General features: G+C 41.8%; 1 protein-coding gene across 1 annotated transcript in view; it reads right to left on the reverse strand.

Moving 5' to 3' along the window:
* COL4A2 (collagen, type IV, alpha 2) overlaps positions 1-21,584 on the reverse strand; it is a 52,627-nt gene that overhangs the window by 18,214 nt on the left and 12,829 nt on the right. Inside the window, exons 14-29 of the mRNA XM_009581883.1 lie at positions 21,470-21,514; positions 19,011-19,064; positions 18,676-18,742; positions 17,173-17,274; positions 16,605-16,760; positions 15,472-15,564; positions 15,023-15,189; positions 12,171-12,243; positions 11,977-12,083; positions 10,588-10,789; positions 9,794-9,853; positions 8,949-9,011; positions 5,343-5,450; positions 3,216-3,437; positions 855-1,016; positions 104-274 (exon numbers count right to left, since the gene is read on the reverse strand). Of these exons, the coding sequence (XP_009580178.1) occupies positions 104-274; positions 855-1,016; positions 3,216-3,437; positions 5,343-5,450; positions 8,949-9,011; positions 9,794-9,853; positions 10,588-10,789; positions 11,977-12,083; positions 12,171-12,243; positions 15,023-15,189; positions 15,472-15,564; positions 16,605-16,760; positions 17,173-17,274; positions 18,676-18,742; positions 19,011-19,064; positions 21,470-21,514 (1,852 nt within the window). The remainder of the gene's footprint in view (positions 1-103; positions 275-854; positions 1,017-3,215; positions 3,438-5,342; positions 5,451-8,948; positions 9,012-9,793; positions 9,854-10,587; positions 10,790-11,976; positions 12,084-12,170; positions 12,244-15,022; positions 15,190-15,471; positions 15,565-16,604; positions 16,761-17,172; positions 17,275-18,675; positions 18,743-19,010; positions 19,065-21,469; positions 21,515-21,584) is intronic.

The following is a 21,584-nucleotide window of genomic DNA, read 5'->3' on the forward strand; positions in this document are numbered from 1 at the left end:
GTTTTAAACAGAGGTAGCCCAGCAGAGAATGCGTCCTGTTCATCTCAGCACAGAACAGCTTTAAGCAACGTTACTCTTTTCAAAGCAACTGTCCAGAGCTCACCTTTATCTCCTGGAAAGCCATCCATTCCGCTTATGCCAGGGGGACCAGTCACGCCAGGTATACCTTGTAATCCCGGGTAACCTGTTTCACCTTTGTCACCAGACAGACCTTTCAGGCCCACGGGGCCAGGAAAACCTTGCTCACCATCTTCTCCCCTAGCACCAGGTGGACCTGCCGTGTGAACATGCGAACAGGGAGATTAAAAAGCGTTTGGACATACATGATGATTTCATACAAGGTAGCTCAAGAGGGAGAAAACTGCCATCCTACTGGCTTCATCTTGAGGTGGGAAAATTAGGATTTTTTTCAGCAAAGAACTGCAGAAATGATTATAAAGACAAAGCAGCTCATCAATGCAAACGAGTCTCGCTACCAGCTTGGTTCTGTACCTACTCCCAACAGGACCTTCCCCTCCTTTTTAATTTAAGAATTAAGCCCCTTTTCCATAAGACTACTCCCATTTGGTAGCTCCCTTCTCCCAGTCTGCCACCAGCAAGCTCTGATCTGGCTTGGTAGGCGGCTATAGAAGGAAAAGCAGCAGCTCTGCCAGTGAGGACCATCATCACCCCTACTTCCCACCTGTGATACCAGCACAGTTTGCAATCACAGTGTCTGCACTATTACTGTCATTTCCCTGGCTGGGAGTTAAGGGCACAACCCCAAGCTTAACTTTCCGCTGTGGAAACCATACAGTTGCCCTGCCACAGAGAACTGGCAGGAGGAGTGACACGGGGCATTAATACTTCCTCACCAACAGGTCCTTGAGAGCCAGGCCCGCCATCTGGCCCAGGGTTTCCTGGTGGCCCTGGGAATCCACGCGTTCCTGGTGTTCCTGGCAATCCCATCAAACCAGGGAGACCTTGCGGCCCTGGATCTCCTTTGGGTCCTGGCAAACCTGGGTTACCATCTGCTCCTAAAATACCATAATCATGCATTAGAGAGCATAAATATCTAAAGAGCTGATTATTACGTATCACTTCTGTGTATGCACTGGTCTTTCAGGGTATGTTTTTCCTCTGAAAATTCAGTGAGAACAGGAAAAGCCAATTAAAAGACTGCTCATTAGTTTTAAAATAATTGACATTACCAGTACTGACCTTAATATTTGCATTGGAAAGGTTGACTGGCTCTTTCAAATGAATGGAAACAATTTGGCACCAGCTGGATACAGATGGAGCAGGTGTCTTCCCCTTTTAACCCCAATAATTCTGTAATTCCTGATCTCTCTCTTTATCACATATATCCTTGTAAACAGCTGACTGAACCACTGAAATAACGCTCTATATCTTTTCTAAAACGTGATAGGCAGGAATGGAAACATTTAAGGCAGACAGTGGGTTCTGGTTTTGTATTATTGTTCAGAAATTTCCAAGTAAGGTTGTTACAAGGCATTGTTATAACATTCATACAAATTCCTAAGCAAAAAGACCCTGATTCTACACGACTTAGTGCACTGGGTGAAAATTTACCTCTCTACGAGGTAAGAGCAAAGGTGGTGTGAAGATTTAAAAGGTAATGCCTGCTTTGCATTCAGATTGGAGAAGCAGCAGCGTACAAGATCTCAAAAGTACATGGCACTTAAAATCCAGGCCAAGTGGATCTGCTTCTCTTTATTCAGGTTTTACATCAGTGTAGGTCCATTAGCTTGCCTGTAAAGTGTGCTTTATAACTGAGGTCACATAAGGTGAGTTTTCTCAAAAACAGAATACAAGCTTTAGCCCTCTGTTCCGGGGGGCTAGTAGTTTAAGTGGCATAGATGATATAAAGCAATCACTACCCACTTCATATAAAACTAAAAAAAATATGACTCATACAAAAATTCACATGCTTTTTTTGGAGCCATTCTGTCAGAACTGTAAAATAAATCAAGAACAGACAAACTAGTAATGCTTTTTCTTTTCACTGTATTATTTTTTGTTATTACTGAAAACAGCTCTACAGAAATGCTTAGAAAGAAGGTACAAAGTCATACAATTCTTTTTTTCCTTTTCAATCCATATTTTACCTTGAATTTCTTCCCCTTCTCAGAGGTGTTAGTGATGTTTTCTGCCTTTTCTCAAACTTACCAAGTGCCACAGAGCTGCCTTCATCCCATTCCTTCACTCTGGGGCTCTACTAAAGGTGAAACCAGCTCTCCTCACTTCAAACAACTCACGTAAGATGATGCTCTTCTTTTCTTTTCTTATTTGCATTGAAAACCATGAGAAGAGCCTCCAAAACAGGTTCCTGTGGTATAGCTCCTTGCTTTGAGCTAGTCACACAATTACTACTCCTTCCTCACTTCCACAACAGGGCAAGGGGGTAATCAGCAGTCCTAAATTTACCTATGTGTCCAAATGCTACTGAAACTGTGTAGCAGGGGATGCTTCATTCCCACATGTGCTTTTGAAAGTCCTCCAAGAATTCAGAGAGTGACAAAGTCAGATTTTGTAGAGAAACTATGGTTTTCTCTATTTTCTATGAGGAGTTTAGCGTGTTTTTTAAGCTCTGTGAAATAGTGAAATAAAATGAACACCCTAAAGTTATGAATAAGCATATAATGTTACCTTTTTCTTGTTCCTGAATGTCCAAAGACTGACCAGGTAAAATGGCTTATTAACATTTACTAAACACTATGTCCTCTTAGTTAAAATTTACAAATTCTGCACTAATGCAATCTGCTATTCTGCAAAGCCATGTATTATCCAAACACTTTCTGGCGTGCGAAACAACCTCAGTATTATGCAGTATGTAAGTGAAAAGTCAGGATAACTACTACATTCCCTTAACTACAGTGGGAAAAATTAACAGTACATCTGAACACAACAAAGATGAGCAAAATCTGGTTCTCTGGTATCCTATTGTAGCTGATTTCATGTAGTGCAATGTGAAGGAGTGCTGGTCATAAGCAATGGATCTCCAGAAGGTGTTTGGAGGAGCCAGGCATATCGGTAACAGTTGAGGTAGACGGGGAAGGGATGGGAGATCATCAGGCACTGGGATTTGACGCTGGGGTCATCAGTACTTCCAACGCATCCTAACGCGGTCTCTCACTACTCTCTCATCTCCATAATTTGGCTACATTTATATCACACGCTTACTCAAACATTTCTTTATTTGAAGTAGCTGTTACCTCTAATTCCTGGTACTCCTTGATCTCCTGGTGTGCCTTTCAACCCCGGGAAGCCGGGGAGCCCAGCATCCCCTCGGGAACCTGCTGCTGCTCCTAAAACGTCACCAGGAAAGCCCTTCAGTCCTGCCGCTCCCGGAGCACCGGATTTTCCTGTAAGGCCTGGGTGTCCCTGCAGTCCAGGTAGACCATTCGGGCCTCTGTCTCCCCTGGGCCCAGTAAAACCTGTAAATAAAACAGGGACTAGGCATCACAGGGTTCACTACAAATGTTGGAGTTCAAATCCTAGATACACCATCATAACGCCTTTTATATTATTGTAAATTCCCCTAGTTTTTAGCAGAAACCTGCAGAATCAAACGAAGTGTTATATAAATGTTTTTAAACCACATAGCATTTATAAGAACATTTGACCAAATGTGGAAATTGGTAGATCTTACAGGTGACCCCTCAGGATACCTAGTGCCTGGGTGATAAAAGATCCACAGCTCCAAGCACAGTTACTTCTGTGCAACTATTTTGACACGGCTATTGCAGCATTTTATAAACCTCTTATTCTGTAAGGGCAAAGAACTAGTTCCTTTTTGCTGTTCCAAAAAACAGTACACAAGAACCTGGTTTGATATGCAGCAGGGGTAAGACATTTCAGGGAGTCAAATTTGAAAAAATAAGTGAGGAGTGAATGCATATTGGTAAACTGGGAAGACCTGGGGGAGTTGCCCAGATGGGTCATTGCTGTTGCTGTTCCCCACACATGTCAAGGGCCCAACACCAATCAGTTCATGCTCTTGATGAAGGAACGCCACCGTCCCTGTCCTCCACCCTGTAGGTGAATGACTGGGAGGGCATAAGCCCCCGTTACCACCAATGACAGGGGAAAGGCTTCTTATGGACTGGGAAACTGGACCTGGACTGGAAGTTAAGTCCAAGCACTGGTGAAAGTATGGAAGACTGCAGAAAATTGGTCTGAGTGCTGACCACTGTGGCCTGGGAGCCCTATGGTATGGGAGCCCTAATTTAGCATTTAGAGCACTTTGCAGAGGTTAGCAGGGGAAATACAGGTTCATGGTCCTGCCCTACGCTGCATAGAGCCATGTTTTATGATGCATCCCTTGCCTGTTGACCAGGACATGCATCAACCCTTCCTTTGCTTTCTCTTTTGCTACTACAGATACTGTAGATGAGCCTCGAGAATACTTTCAGGTTCTGTGCTGCCTTAGGGCGAAGCAGCACCTGGGCACTGGATTTGGGAAAGTTTGCAGCACTTCGGTATCTGTGAGGATTTAGGATTTGGAAAACAGATAGAAGGAGAGAATTTCTGAAGAGCTCCTGAATTAAGTTGCATCAATGGCTTCTGAACTGTGCTACAGAAGAAACTCAGTGCCCATTTCTCTGACCAAATTAACCTGGTCAACCACAAGGAAGCGGTAGTTTTTGGCAGTAACTCTTGCTGGACTGGTCGATGATCCATGAACATACCCACCACAGCTTATATGTGCATGCAGTGGCACTATTTTAGGCTCATCTGACTTACTATCTACGAACAGATCAACTATACATGCAATTAATTGATGTGTTTTGGACATCCTGGAACCTCTGGAGAGATACAGAAGCCCTGTACCTATTACAAACTAGCATAAAATATGACTTGCAAACGCTGTTTGGAAACACAGCTGCTTATGGGCAAGGTGAGTAGCTAGTACTCCGCCTTTGATATGTCCAGTATAACTTATACTAATGCTGGAAAGAGTTAAATAGAAGTACTAATACTAGCATTTTCTTCCTTTCTGCATCATCATTCTGAGTATATTCCATTTGGAATCTGAAATATCTTGTTATTGAATTTCTTTATTTCTATGTGAACTGCATTAATTTTTACTGTCACATTTATAATTTTGCACTATAAAGCAGATTTTAAAAGATTGGTGCCTACGTTACTTTTCATCGTTACAGAAGTTGCAGGAAATCCTTTTGGATTTGAAAAGCAGCAGTTTTGTGTAATAGTTTATTGTTTGAACGTGGAAGGGAAGATAAGTGAAAATGTATCTGGAATCAAGTTTTTGTATCTTGAAAGTAACTGTAATAAAGAGGTCAAAAGTATATAAAGAACGACTAATTATTTCAAGATACCTGGAGGACCTGGGAATCCTTCCCGACCCGGATCACCTCGTGTACCATTTAGCCCTGGGTATCCCACTGGACCTGGGTTACCTGGGAATCCTCTTGCACCTTTTGCACCTAAATTATATAAAAGAAAGTAAGAAAGTGTGATCTGAACAAGCAAACCAGAAATGTGCACATAATGTAAGAAAAGGTAGTGGTAAATATCATCATGATGTGTTTCTGGATACAAAGATGAAACTTTTTTTTAAATTTAATGGGATACTGTAGCTCTTTAGCAGTATGCAAGACCCCAAGACATGGACCAAAAATCTAGGCTAAGTGGTCTTACAGACATGGATTAACCTGACTTAAAGACTAATGATACGGAGACTACTAGGGTGAAAATAATTAGTCTCACAGACTTTTTGAGACTTTTAATATTTTGTAAATTAAGGCTTTTAGCTTAAGGTCAAAAGGCAATGTCAAAGAATAATGCTCAACAGAAACGGGCACAGATGAGATGCTGTAGGAGGAAGAAATTTCTCCCCTCCCTGCTAAACTGATCACGGAACAAGAGCAGGCTGGTTTAGATAACCACGAAACAGAAATGTAAGGCTAAAGGTTAGATCTAATCATCCTAGAAACTGAATATAAATTAACTAGCCTACTTACTATATTTGTAACAGTACAGGTCTATAGCTTCGGTAGTAAAAGAAGGGCTGTGCCCTGAAAAAGTGTTCCTCTGGCACTGAACTCATGTTCATACCAAGGTATCTCCTGACAGGTAAAATGAGACCTCGGCTCCTTGTGATGTAGTATTTGACATTTGGGTAAGGGCAATTATTACTGTTTCTTAACATCTCAAAACCTGCAAGCATTTTGTAGAATTCTTTTGTTAAGTTTATAATTTTTTTTTTTTCCATGCAATAGTTTTATTACGTGCGTCTCATTAATTTATTGTATCCAAGATCAAGATTTTCTGGTAAAGTTCTTTGAAAATAATTCCTGTGGAATGCTTTGTTTCCCTACCCTCCCCAGCTCCTCGAACTCTTTAAGTTCCCAGTTCAGGCTTGAAGGTCAACAACATGCTTTAACATTTTAAGTGTTGTTGCTTATCATCACCATGAATTACAACTAATGTATTTATTACACTGAAAGCAAGTTTCTCTCCACCTCTAACTATGACAAACCAAGGAAAATATCACTTGAATTTGGATACTTTTTTCCACTTCAGTTTTCTGAATTTCCATTATTTAACCATGATTTTTTGTAGTTTTAGCTGTTGTTTGTGAAGGGGAGAGGGAAACCTTTAAAAAGACCACAAATAAGGTGCACGTAAACAGCCAATGCAGTGTGAATAGCATTTTCCCAGTGTTGTACAGGACTATTGTTCTCTCCTTTATACGAACAATAACTTCTCAGAAAGCAATTAAAAGGAAAAATCCTAGGCTTTCAGGTCTCAATGAAAAATTCTAATGTGCCTCTTACCCAAATAGCATCTTGGTCTTGTTTCCCATCTGTAATAACTGACTTTCATTCATTCTGTTCAGTATTGCACTAATTAAAAAGCCATGTTAGAGAAAGAAGGCAGCAGATGGAGAAGGCAAGCACTGCTTACCACATATTTTAGTAACTCATTTTGCGATGTTAGCTGATGTTAACATGTTGTGCCAAATAGTAGTAAGAAAAAGTTTTTATTTTAGACCGATGTTTAGTTTGCAAGCACTTCAGCTGTATGTTTGAAACAGAAAAAGACTTAAACATTTTATTCAACAGCGATCACGTAGGTCTTGAGCCTACTGAATACCCAGGATGTAACTTAGGGCGGGCTGTGTATGTTGCCAGGAATTTCAAAGGAACACCAGGATATGAGGGTGTGAGACTATGAAGATGACTCCTTGATATACTTGGGTGCCATCAGCACCTAGGACACCGAGAGACCTGATTGTCTATAGCAGAGCTCCATCCGGCTGAAAAGAAGGTGGGAAATCTTGTGGACAAAACCACATCACTCTAAGCAGACAATGAAAGTGTAAAGGAGGTGTTGGTGCTTTTGTGTTGATCTGGAGAATGTGGGTAGGAAAGATGCTCCAGGAAACTACATTTACACAGCTACGGCAACAAGAAGCTGCAAAAAGTTGTAAAACGTGTCCTGTTCCTCCTGGGTTTTCAGCTCCAGAGCTGCCTCAGGTAGAAAGGCGGCTACGAACAGAGTTCTGGACTCAGCAAGGGGCCTTTTCCAGTTTTTGGAGGGGAGGGATGCAAAACAAATCTTAAAATTACTAAAACATATAAGCTGACAAAGACAGAGAGAGATTTGTTAAAGAGCTAACCAAGAGTATAAAATGTAAACCACACGAAAACAGTGTCACTTGTGTTACAGCAGTCTTACAGCTAGGAGTTAAATCTGACTGTATTTGCTGAAAGAAAAACCTTCAAGCTCATACGAATGAAAGAATAAACAAATCATCATACTCAGAAAAAAACTGCAAAGATGACAAAGAAAACAACCTTCAGAAGCATTGATCCTAACAACAAACTAAGGCTTTAGGACTAAGGAAACACAGGTCAGAGATACACATTATCTTTCCACAGAGATAAAATGTTCCCTTTTAAGATCCATTAGTCTGTGATAAATCAATCCATCAATCCATGCATGCTATAATAAACCTTGCGCTGGGGAAAAAAAAAAAGCTTGACCTTAAAATTTATAGTCCAGATCTCTGACCTTGGCTAAAGCACACAGGGCATAGGAACAGGTGCATCAAGAATTTTACATTTCCCAAACTCTGAAGGACCCAGTTATGGTTTTTGCAGTACCTTTACCAGCTGGCGATGAAAAACAGCTTTATTGCTTAGGCTGGGAGTACATAAGCTTACAGGAACTACCAGTGCTGGTCAGAGGTTCCCTCTTCAAGGTCAATCGTTATGACCACTCAGCACACCTTGTCCGCGTTTCTCTCAATTCCATCTCACACAGTCCTTCAGACCCTGTGCCCACCTCCTCCTCCTCTTTCTTTTGGAAAGAGGTGGGGAACCCTCAGTGCTAGGAAGGCCCAGGATCACCAGATGGTTCCTCTGGGCTAGGGTGGACCAGCTCTGCAACGAAGGCGTGCATGGCTACAGACAGCGCAACTGCATTGCGTCAGACAACCTGACCCATTACACCGAGTTGTGTTAAAGACTTTGGGCTCACACTTGCTCTGTATATCACACGAGGAGGAATAGTAAGAAGGATCTGCCACAGTCCTCCATTGCAATCTTTTATCACCCCGCTCTCAGAGGACAGGATTTTGCTTGTGAGGTGTCCGGTCAGCTCTGAGAGACCTCGGTATACTCTCTACCAATAAACTTGCAGACTCTCTCTGTATATTCTCACTTACTTGCATGTGGAGAATAGCAAATGGGCTGTCCTTTCTGTCTTCTGTTTCATGGCTGACACTCATTAGCAAAGGCAGAATTAGCTCAGGAACGGTGCAGCCACCTGGGCTGCACGCTGCTTAGATCTCTCTGCCGGCTTCAAGTTAACGCTGTCCTCCATCGTCATTTCTAAAACTCACTGCCTGCTAAGGCTCAACTTTAATCGATCTGGCAAGATCTCCCTCAAAATGTAATGTATGTGGAAAATGTTACCTGTGGCTCCTGGCAGTCCTGGCTTGCCTTGGGATCCCTTTGGTGGCCTCACACAGCCCGCGCCTGCAAACAAAGAGGGTTAATTGCACCGTACGTGCTCATATGCTGCCTCTCATCAGCTCTGCGCCTGCAGTTGGGACAACATCATTAAAGCAGGGGAATGAAATTAACAGGCAAAACCCTAATTTAAAAAAAGTTTTAGTCTTCATTAAAAAAAAAATTGGTCATGGGTGGCATTTTCAGGGGAGCACTCAGGCTGAGCTCCACCCCAAGAGCTGCTCTTCTGCCTATTTTACAGGGGCTATGGTGGCTGTTCCAGTTAGACTGGCATGGGAAGGGTAGTCCAACCTCATGGATGACTGTATTTTTCAGAATAAGAGAGACACTTTGTTTCCCTGTGGGCAATTTATACTCCTGAAACAATCAAGTCAATTTTTGGTACAAATGAAGGGTTTTTTTCCTTTACATGTCAAGTTGCATTGAAAATCTTCACTCAAAGTTCTTCTTTAAAAAAAGTTGCTTAAATTTTCTTGGGCACCTAATTTCTGGGACTGATGCTATAGATTGCATGGTTACCATTATTTTGTCACAATAAACACTCAGGAGCGATGAAATAAAGAATTTCTGAATTGCAGAGCTAAAACTGCAATAATTTTAGACTATGTTCATTTGATTAAATTACTTTAGAGCTATGTACAGTATATGCATGGTTATTTGTGACCTGAAGTTCAAATAGTTTACAGTCAAGAGCATCCAAAGCAGTCATCAGAAAGAAAGTATCAAGCCATAAGAGCAGCATAAGACTAAATATTAAGATATATTCAAGGCATTTGTATGTACAGTACCTGACCATATTGGCTCGGTTCCATCTCCTCTAGAAAAGTCTTCAGTGACCTGCCCACAGTCTATGAGCAAAGAATGGGAAAAGACAGTTATTATTTAAAAGAGAAAAATTGTAAAATGCTCTCAATTCTAATCAAAGTGTCTATTACAACATCAGATAATGTATTCTCTTATGTATTATGCATGCATGCAACACAAACTATTTGCTATAACATACTGGAACTCTCTATCCATATATTAATTAGATCCAGGCCTGAAACCTGACCTTGTCAGAGTTAGGAGGCTATGTGTCCCCTGCACTGTGTAGAGTTGGCAGGTGCCTGCTCTGGCTTGAATATTCTGTCAGGCGTTTCGAAGTCGAGCAATAAAACTCTGAGCCTGAGCTCTTGTGAATGTAGCCCTGGCATTCTTGTGCTGGAAAGGACTCGGAAAGCTGCAGAGATATTACAAAGAGCTCTGAAGGATGGATACATGATTTTCTCTGGTCAATTAAAAGAGAAAACCACCTGCGAGTTCTCCAATGGCAGGACATTGCTCCATTGCCTCCAACTGCTTGAAACCTGAAAGATGTTACTTGCTGGCACTAACACATTCATTCATGTTATTTCAATACCTGACATGAAAATACCGGGACTTTGGAAGTATTTCCTTCTTCAGGATTTCTGGACAAGCAATCCCTTTTTACCCACATAAACCCCCACCAAATGCTACCTTTTCAACAGTGTGCTGTATGGATGCCGCACACAATTCAGTAATGATCTCCCACGGCTTTGATGTAAGACAGTGTGTCTCCTACCTAGTTGGCCTGGCTCTCCTGGCAGACCGGGCAGACCTGGAGGTCCCGGGTTTCCATCTTGTCCGTGGTCACCTGGAGGACCCCGATACCCTTTTGGACCAGGAAATCCTTCACCCGGTGGGCCTCCTTCTCCTGGAAAGCCCTTTGGGCCTAATTCGCCTGGATAACCAGGATCGCCAGGGAAACCTCTGATACCATCACCCTGCGGGAAGCGAACGGAGGTGGTCACTCCTGACTTTGCTGAGAAACAAACAAAACTCAAACAGTTGAACTACTCTCATGACCAACATCTTATAGGCAGCAATTCCTCAGGTCTTGCATCCCAGCTCTTTAAATCAACACTGCGAATAAAAGATATTTGAAATAATCTGACTTTAATTTAGACTCCATGGCAGAAAAGGCATGAAAGAAGCACTCTAAAGGGAGCATTCCCCTAAAAATGTTGGCGCATGAATGGCACTTGGGCAATATGAATCACTGCTGTGGAGAGGTTTACTGCCCTTTCTGAAAAGCTGCAAGTGGGTTTTGGGAAACCACATGCATCGCTAGAGATGTTCTAGTGTGGCATTTACTTCTGAGACCTTGAGAAAAGCTGAGATAAAATTGCGCCCAAATGGGCAGATTTTTTCTTTGTCTGTTCCTCTAGTGATATTTCTACACCATTGAATTGACACCTTACAAACATCACTAGAAAACGTTTCCATCCTCAGAAATAATATAAAGTACCATCTTTATTGGTAGTAAAAAGCACTGTGGTCCAGAGTGGACAATATGGCTCTGGCCCATCTCCAAATGTGTTGTAAGAGCAACCCAGTGGTCCAAAACAGCATTTATGATGGGCGAGATGAATTCCTCTCGCAAGGTATTTAACTTTTTCTTTTGCCTGTGGAAGGAGCTTAGAAAATGAACTAAGACTACATGTCTAACTTCCAGATGGCTACAGTTAGTTAGATGACGTGCTGTCAAGCATATATATGATGACACAACTTACATTTTGAGGACGCAAAATGGTAGTAAATTTTGCTTTTCTTTAACTCAGTCGTAACAAAGCTGTTGAAGTTCAGTCACACAGAATCTCTCTTAGACAATGCTAGAAGGAGTCACTAATAAACCACTAATTATCACAAACTAACCAGTAATAACAAGCTGGCCTAAATGGGTTATACACTACTACTTAGTTGTTTAAATAAAATGGAAATAAAAGTAAAAGATTGTTCTAAAAACCCTGAGAGTAAACCTGATGTTTAATATATCAATAACCAGCAAAGCCAGTCTAGTTGTGCATCATTATCTGTGAGAGAAGGATAGCCTAGTGATCATAACCCCTAGGAATTAAATGCATTAGTAATTGAATATGGTGGAAATGATTTAGCTGTATTTGCTACTTACCGGAAGGCCAGGCTGTCCTGGTAAACCATCTAATCCATCTCTGCCTGGGAAACCATCTTCACCTCTGATACCAGGCAGCCCGGGATCTCCTCGGATTCCTTTGGTGCCTAAATAAGACCTTTCATTGTGAGACCAATCTCTCATGAAAGGTATAAATAATAGCAAAATACACATGATACGAATTTTTACTATACCTTTAGTAGTTATGTATAAAGAATCTCCCTTTTCTCCTTTTGGTCCAGGAAATCCATCCTGACCTGAAAATCCCTGGTGTTACATACATTGGGAAAAAAAAAACAAAACAGAAACAGAACCACTTCAGAAATAAGTATCAAGATTTGCATTTCCACTGTCCTGCTTTAAAAAAAAGAAGTCTCCTTAAATTTTACTTCTTTCCCTTTACTTTCTGTGAATGATTTCCTCTTCAGCAATCCCATTCTTGTGCCTGAATCTTTATTAATATGCTCTAACTAGGACCAAGGTCTATGTGGAATGGTAGGGGAGCTTCTGCATGAGGATGGCATTGGGAGAGCTGTGGCTTTCCATGAGCTAGAGTCCTGCAGACAACTGCAGCTGCAGACTGCATTGGAGAAAACATGGTAAATTACTTAGTGTTAGCCACTAAAGAAAATGCCGTAAGCAACTCTTTGGCACCATGGAAACAAAACTCAGGGTTATATTGACCTGCAATTCCTCCTGCCCATCGCCATGAAAGAGGACAGCCTCATAGCTGGCAGTGGACTGTGATTCACAACACCGTTGTGGGGCTGAAACGTAGCACCATCTTCATTTACCAGAGACAAAAATTTGGGCACAGAGTGACTAAGTGGCCTGCCCCAAACCACAGACCTGTGGGAAAGGTTTTGGTTAGAAGGGGGAGCTGGAGATCCCTGGTCCAACCCAGCACTTTGAGCTAGAGCAGGTTGCTCAGGGCCTTGCCTAGTCAAGCTTTGAAAATCTCCAAGGAGGGAGATTTCCTCTCTTGCAAAGGCAAACTGTGGTGAAGCTGAAGACCAGTCTCTGGCATTCCTAATCCCTTGGCATAATGCAGAATCCTCCTCCTGAACAGCCCATCTGAAAGTGGTGTTGCTAGCTTCTGGCCAAGAGCCTTTCAATCACAGGACCAAACCCATGGTAGATGCCAAGGCCCAGAGGTTACAGACTCATTTACCATTGACTATTTCATGCCAGTTAGCTTTAGTTCTGAATAATTACATTCACGCTTACTAAAATATAAGCCACGCATGTTAGGTTTTCCCTAGCCTCCTTTTACTGAATTCCAGGGCAGACACTGAATGAAAGGGATGTACCTGATGCATTTATTCTTTGTTTAAAATACTCCTGTGCCATACATTATTTAAAGGGTGTCTTTTGCATCACTGCCTTTTACTGACATTGTCCAAGGTTTTCTTGGGTGAAAAGCATGTGTGGAAACTGTATCTCAGCTACAAGTCATCTCAACAACACAGGTTCACACTTCTGTAAGTCTAAAGGGGAAGATCAGATTTGAGTATAAGGATCCTGCTTTACCCGGGCCATATTGGCAAACTGCATTTTAATGGTCAGTGAAGCCACATCTATACACCATGGTAAAGATGTTTCTTTTGAACATTGCAGGAAATCTCAGGAACTTAATATAATTTCACTGACTATATAACTGCAGAAATCTTCAGCAGTAATATTGCATTAATAGTATGATGTTCACATCGCTATTTTTTTGTTTTCAAGGTTTAGATGTTGTGTATAATGCAATTTAGCACACAGGTGTTTTCAAAATGTTTTACAGCTGTTTCTAATTTCTCTTTCTCCACAGAAAAAAATACCCTTTGCTTGGGATAAAATTTTATTTTCATTAAATTTATATAGATCTGATCTAGATTAAGTATATTTATTGTCTGTATATGTAACTTGTTGAATGTGCTCAAAGATTTATGGAGTCACTTCTGCCTAAGAATATGGACTAAGAGTATTTAAGCTAAATTGTTTTACTTTGAATTTGTTGCAGACCAAAAGCTGAGATAAAGCCAAGGCTTTGCTGCTGAGTGCTATTTTGCTATGCTATGCTATGCTATGTCTGTACTACTGTCTGTTCCACAGTAACTTAAATTCTGGGATGAAGATATTGAAATTCTTCATTTCAAAAGCAAAAAACCTTGCAGAACTTGCAAAATTATAACCGAAGTTTCAACACTGAACTTTTTGAAAATATTTCTGTCAATGTTTTCTACTTCTAGAAAGTAGAACTTTTCATAGAACTATTTTGAATTTTCAGCAAAAAAAAGACCTATTTTTTCTGCCTTTTTTTTGACAGCCACAATCAAGTCAAAACGTATTTTATTTTAATTCTAAAATATCCCAAACTTAAGCGAGTTTGTTTTTTTCATGTTCAGAAGAGCCTAAAGCACTAATCGAAAACATTATGTTTGCTCTGACATCTTTGCATAAATAAAATCAGGTTTGGGTCAGCGTTACAAAAATTTTATTCTAAAATCTTGAGAGATGTGACTTCCTGAAGTCAGTTCTGACTGTGAGGAACCATGATTGGTTGGTATACCACATAGTACAGCACCTTTAAGTGTAATAACAAGCAAAAAAATATAAGCAAAGCCCTTTTCTCGGGGTTACTGAATGGTGGTTTTTAGGAAGACTTAATGTATTGTAAACAAGAATGTTACTTGTCATCAGTTTGACATATGCAGCTTATTAGCAACAACCTTAGGTTACTACTGGAATTGTTACCCTTCTAGATGGTCAGATCATACTCAGTACTACAGCTGCTTGAAAGGGTTCTGCTGAAACAGCTTTGTTTAAAAGGAAAGTGGACTTTGGGTTATGTGGAAATCCTTTGCTCTTCTCAAAACAGCCTATTTTCACCTCCATCCTAGCAATTTTTGGCTTTCAGTATTTTGTAGATAGCAATTTGAAAGCTATTGAAGTGGCACAGAGAGAAAGAAATAGTACTTTTCATCGTTTTTCCATGGAGAATAGCTTGGGTTTTTTTCTAGTAGGCATATAAAACTATGCAATAAAGAAACAAGTATCTCACTTTTGCACCAGGGTAGCCAGGAATACCATGTGGTCCTTGATCACCAGGTTCTCCTTTCCTCCCAGGCTGGCCAGGGGTTCCTGGGAAGCCAGGAGGGCCAGGGGGGCCAGTAGAGCCCCTTCTGATTTCATCACCCACAAGGCATTTACTGCAATCCCCTTCTTCACCTAAGGATTACAAAGAGAAGAAAGAATGCTCTGTCACAACAAATAGACGTTTAGCTGTATTCATTTTATATATAGACTTGAGAATACTTCAGTAGTTTCTCAAATACTTGAGAAAAGAACTTTTTTTTCATACAAGAAACTAACAGAATGTTTCCTTGTTTTGTAAGCCCCAGATCAAATTCATTGGTCCCTGAGCATGTCTTAGTTCAACAAATTCAGATTGTATACAATGGGAGCTTTACACAATACACATTATCTATCGAGTTATCTGTTCTAACCTACCTTTAGGTCCTTTTTGTCCTCTTGGTCCAGGGAAACCTTGCATGCCAAATCTACCTGGCGCTCCCTCCTGTCCTTTTAATCCAAAGAGAGAACCTAGAAGTTTAATTAAATAAAAATATAAATTAATCTACTGTAGATTTACTTTTCTTCTCTTTCCTCTCTATTCCTCTGAGCTGCACTGCAGCTGCCCTTTTCTGTTTTCCCTAATGTCATTTACTGTCTAACCCAGCCTGTTGTTATCCACCCCCTGCTCTCTCCCTCTCTCCCTCTTCTCACAGTTTCCCACACCCGTTCCCAGTAACTTCCATCTGCTGTGGCAGATGATCCTTGCCATTCTTTGCTCTCTCTCACCCAGAATTCCTTTGCTCCTCTCTCTCAGCACAACCTACTTTGCAGTACCACAGACCACCTGCTCTGAATCACCTCCTGCACATCCTTTTCTCCACTCCTGCTCTTGCACTACAGTGTGGTGCTTTTCACAGAAGCACAGCACAATCTCAGTCAGAAGTGGCCTCTGGAGGCCACCTGGTCCAACCTTCTGCTCAAAGCAGGGCCAACCTCAAAGTTACAGCAAGTTGCTCAGGGCCTTGTCCAGCTGACTACTGAATATCTCCAAAGATGGAGAGTCTACAACCTCTCTGGGCAACCTGTTCCAGTGTCTGACCACCCTCATGGTGAAAATGGTTTTCCTAATATCTAAGCAGAACTTCCCTTGTTGCAGCTCGTGACCATTGCCTCTTGCCCTGTTGCTGTGCTCCTTAGTGAAGCATCTGGTTCCATTTTCCCTATGTCCTCCAGAAAGGTAGGGGAAGATAGCAGTAAGATTCCCCTTAGCTTTCTCTTCTCCAGGCTAAGCAAGAAATCCAGCGCTCTCAGACACTCTTGGACACTCATATCCCTCCCCCAGACCAAACCAGACCTTCTTTTCTTTCAAATGTTGCCAGGAACGTCTAAAAACCATGCAAACCTTTCCTTCATTGATGAGCATACATCATCTCTCCCATGTGTCCTCCCCGCCACCCATTTAGTTCCATTCCCTCTATCTACTTTCTCACTTTGCCTTGCCAACAGCTACCTTTAAAATAAGCAAAGATGTTCCTGTGAGTTCTTATCATTTCTCTTCATGCACTTACCAGGGGATCCAGTGGGACCAGGTGGACCACGGAGTCCTGGTGTGCCGTGCTTACCCGGAAACCCAGGTGGGCCTGCCTGATAAGCGGGAGATCCTAATTCACCTTTTTCGCCTTTTGGTCCCATTTCTCCAGGTAAGCCTGGCTTATCCCCATCCACTGAAATAGAATCAGGGAAGAAGTTCAGAACAATTTCTTAACAACACTGCTCATGTTGTAATGAGCAGTAATGTAGCAGAAGGGAAAGTTCATGCAACTGCATCTAGCAGGCAAGGAAAAATGGAGATATTTCGCATAGAGCAAAAATGGTAACTGCACTTTTCACTTGAGCAAATCAATAGCGGTTACTGAAGCAAGTCTCTGTCTTCGTCTCTACTTCAGTTGTTTTGCCAGAGCCCCATTGAGACTGAAGGAAAATGCTCCTCTTGGTTTTTGCCCCCGCAGTTAGTTACCTACCACTCTGCACTGCATATTCCACGGTCCATGCATATATTTCCCTCACCCTGAGCCTGTATCAATTAAAACTCGCTATAAAGGTGAGCTGTTGGAACATGTGTGGCTGGGATATTACCATCAGAGAATCCAGGAAGACCTGGCAGCCCACGATCTCCCTCCTCTCCTGGGTCTCCCTGTAGTCCAGAAACACCTGGAAAGCCTGGATCACCTCTTGCACCTGAAAGACATCCCCGGTTCCACAAAACACATGTTAGTGCAATGCTGTTTGTGACCCATAAATGCCAACTTGTGATACGCTGCGGATTGCTCAATTCTTAAAAAGTAAAAATTAGGAACTTCAAGGGCTTCAGAACATTAGAATTTACAATCGTTTCTTAAAGGTAGCTTTAGAAATGCAAAACCTTGCTACCTCGTGCTGCCTTAGTCTGAATAAAGAAATATATTTAAGAGATTTCTGTAAAGCCCAAATACCTGGGAGCTGAGCATAGCCTGTCACAGGAATGGTGTGGAGCCACCAGGCCCAGGAAGAAGAAGAATATCTCTCAGCTCTTACTAATATGCCTCTAGAGCTATATTGCTCCTGGGAAGCACAGAAGACCAGATCTCTGAGGAGAGCTCCTCCTTTTCCTACAAGAAGTTGCCATTATAACAGATGCATGACACATGAGCTTTCTTCTCACCATTACCAAAAGCATCTGCCTGGGCCCAGCTATTGCCTGCAGAAAGTATCATGCTCTTATCAAAGGTCAATGATAGTAGAGGACATATGGTGTCTCCAGCCCCCCGCCTGCTTCCTCCTCTCTCTACACAGTCCCTCCTGCTCCTAAAAGCCTGGCAGGGTATTCGGGGCGATGTGAACAATGTTTTGAGCCTCTTGCCCCCTTTCTCTGGGAGGAAGGGAACCATTTATTGTTAGACTCTCTGGCGTTCAACAAGAATAGTAAACTCAACGGTATGAGGACATAGGTGGGGCAATGGCATGTGATCATCCTTGCTGTTTGCTGGCACCTTCCCTGGAATAATTTTAGCCTTGGCAAACTGGTATCACCTTCTATGGGTTTATAGTCTGGCCAGCCAGAGCCACCACATCTCTGCAGGACAGCTGACAGTGAGTGCTACAAGCCTACTGAAAAGATCACAAAGGAAATCTGTCAATTTAAAAAAGGAAAAAAAAATCCTCTTCTATTCCTCAAGGCTTTTTTAATGTTTTTTTTTGTTTCCTTTCTAAATATTAGGTTATAAGAATGGTCTCTGCTGTGCTGCCATTGCTGCACTTTATCCAGAGTCTCTGAAACAGTATGCAGAAGACAGACTCGCCCATTCTTCCTTTCACTGGACAACAAAGTCACATGCTTTTTTGCTTGTTTCTTCTCTGTGGACATGGGAATGCATGGATGCCTTTCGTATAGCAATCCAGTGTCAGCAGGAGAGACAAAGAAGCCATCTGCCTGCAAAAAGGTGATTAGGGCACTCTCTTGGAAGGCAATTATACCTTCTGGAACAGTTTAGCAAACCACAGTTTTTTAAGGAGTTGAATTCTCAGAATTTCATGCTTTTGATCTATGTAGAAGGTAGTAAAATGCAGCTAAGATAAGCAATCTAAGCAAAGATGACATACCTTTCCTTGGGATGCGGGAAGGAAAATAGGAAACTGGTCCTGGAGGACCGATCTCGCCTGGCTCCCCCTGTTAACAGAAGTTGAAGTATCACATCTAAACACATTATTCTAGAGAATTTCTTTTAAAATGGAAAGATATGCCCATGAAACACAAAGAAACAAACTTTCAAAAGCACTGACGTGACTTTTAAGATATCTCAGAGATTTCAAGTTAACAAACCACGTAACCAGTTCTACAATGACGACAAGCACAATTGTTATTACATGAGAGAAAAGAAAAGAAAGCAAAATGACATCTGGTTTATTGCTTCTAGCAAATGAAAGTAAAGCAGTACCTTGCTTCCCCTAGGACCATAGCCACCTGGTGGACCATCAAATCCTGGAAAACCCTGTAATACACACAAAATTGATTGACTTTTCCTTTATCAGAGAGAGAATAAAATTATTTGGTCTGTAGCAGCTGGCTTCCTCCGATGTTAGTGTGAAACCTATGCAACAGAGCTGAGCAGTGTGTCTCCCTGGGGTGTAGTAATTCGGGTAATACCATTCAGTCTCCTCGTGTTTTGATGTTCCATCTCTTGGACCAAGCCTAACTCCCATCAAAGGCCAGAGGGACCTGCTGCGGCACAGGCTCTGTCGCCCCTGGCAGTGGTGCAGACGAAAGTGGCACCTACACTCACGCTGTCCCATGGAGGCTGCAGGATGAGGGAGGAGAAAGGGGATCCCCTCTGTGCCAGTTGACCCTGAGACACGTGAGCCAGGCAGCCAGAACACACCAACCTGCTGCAAGAAGACTAAACGAGTCTGAATCATTACGAGTGGACATATTTTCACTGGAATGCAAACAGCGAGCAGTGAAATAGCACTGAAGTGCACAGGTCCTTTTTGCTGTTTTCCAGGCGACTGGAGCCTGTTTGGCCAAAGAGGGGTTCCCCAGCTGCGTGAGAAGAACTCAGGACCAGCCCTGAAGGCGCCTTCACCCACCTCTTCCGCGCCCGGGCATGCCGTATCCCAGAGAAAATTTTCAACCTCTACCCCAGCAAATGTTATAATATTTAAGATCCTGCCCACTTCATTCTTTTAAAAAGTTTGAAATCCAAAGCACGTGGATTAAAACACATGTGGTAAAACACAATACATCCTATCTCATGAGAGCATATTTCAGCTGCTGGGGGTGCACAGAGCAAAGTGCAGATTTCAGTGATGCTGATACAGAAGAGATGATCTCTTCTGTGTGCTTTACTCAGCTCTTTGACAACTTTTGTTCTCTATAGAAAATGTTCATATGTATTCTGGAAAAAGACTAGTGTAAAAGAGGTGAACTTTTAGCAGAAAACAGTGGCCAGATCATCAACCGACATCAATTAACACAGTTTCACTGAAACCAGTAGATGTGTATAATTCACACTAGTTCGATTATTAGCCAGCTTTTTTAAAATTCAGCATCTCCCGCGTTTCACAGTGGGAACAACTCCCACTTGAATGTTAATAACTTCAATGTTAATAACCAGCTCTGTAAGTCACTTACGCAGTTTTGAAGCACTACAAAAACCACAGCTCTCAGCAAGATGCCACAAACTGGACCGCACGCTTCAGAGACCTTTCCATAATGGCAACTTTCACACCATCAGAAAAGGGGCCTTTTGAGTACCATGTGTAAAATCTCTTTACACTAGGTGGAGCTGGTGGTCTAAAACTGAAGCCAGCAGCTTCCTAATTAATTGCGACTTCATCTGTGTGCAGGCAGGACATAACCATGCTTTTTTCTTTCTTAAGAATCGAATCACTCAAAAATCAACAAAAAGGAGGTGGTTGTGAACAGCACGTCGAGTAGGCTGTCCCCTCTCATACACGTGTTATACAATGATCTCCATCCAAATCTCCATCCAAACCCATGTACCTTCTGCTAAAACTTGCCAAGATTCACCCTCGATAAGGGGAAGCCACTGACCATTTCTGACAGGGGCATGAACCTGTATTAAGGTCAATCAGTGGGCTTTAATGGGTTTTGCATCAGCCTCTCCATCTATGTATTCTGATAGTATATTCCCTTCCACACCACCAGGTTTTGTTATTGGACTGAATAGCTGTGCAAATGTCATTTTTCATATTTCATGTGCTTTCATGTCCCATGTGTTTCATGTTATTACTGTTATGCCTCGGTGGCAGGACAAATCCTTAAACAACTAAGGATGGAGAAGCATGGAAAAGTCTTGCACCCCACGATCCACAACAGCTATTTGAATATATCATGGAAGTGATTTCTAATGCTGATTGAAGAAGCCTTTTCTAAGCACAAACAGAAAGTATGAGCTCTCCTCTGTCTGACAGAATGCTATTTTAAATATTTGGGTGTGTTTCCATGGGGACAGAGATTTAACTGGTATATTTATCACTTTCCTTCTCTTCTTCTTCTTTTGTGACATTCAAGATAACCATACATCTCAACCACATCTGCACAAAGCTATTAAAAAAAGTAAGTTTCTGCATTTAGGAAGAAAATTATAGAAGTCATGGTCACAGTAATGGGAACAATGAAAATGGCACCTCCCCGTAGTGCTCTTAAAACATGCTCATGTTTTAAGCAAAACAGACTTTAATTATAGGGCTATTTTTTTTTTCTCACTGACAAGAAAACTAGCTGACCCAAAATTAAAATGATGGATGAATCCAGATGATATTTGTTATATTACAGCTGGTGTAATTGCAGGCAAAATTTGTCCTCTACAGTTTACTTTTCAGACAGATTGTCTACATATGTGTTAGAAACAACAGTCTTGTATGAAATACTCACTCTTTCTCCACCGAGTCCTGGAAAACCATTGATACCAGGCAGTCCCTATGAAGGCACAATAAAATTGGCAAAATAAAGTGACATCATAACATCCTAATGGTTAAGAACCATTATT

Source organism: Fulmarus glacialis, unplaced genomic scaffold, assembly GCF_000690835.1.
Source record: "Fulmarus glacialis isolate BGI_N327 unplaced genomic scaffold, ASM69083v1 scaffold6217, whole genome shotgun sequence".
Lineage (NCBI taxonomy): Eukaryota > Metazoa > Chordata > Aves > Procellariiformes > Procellariidae > Fulmarus > Fulmarus glacialis.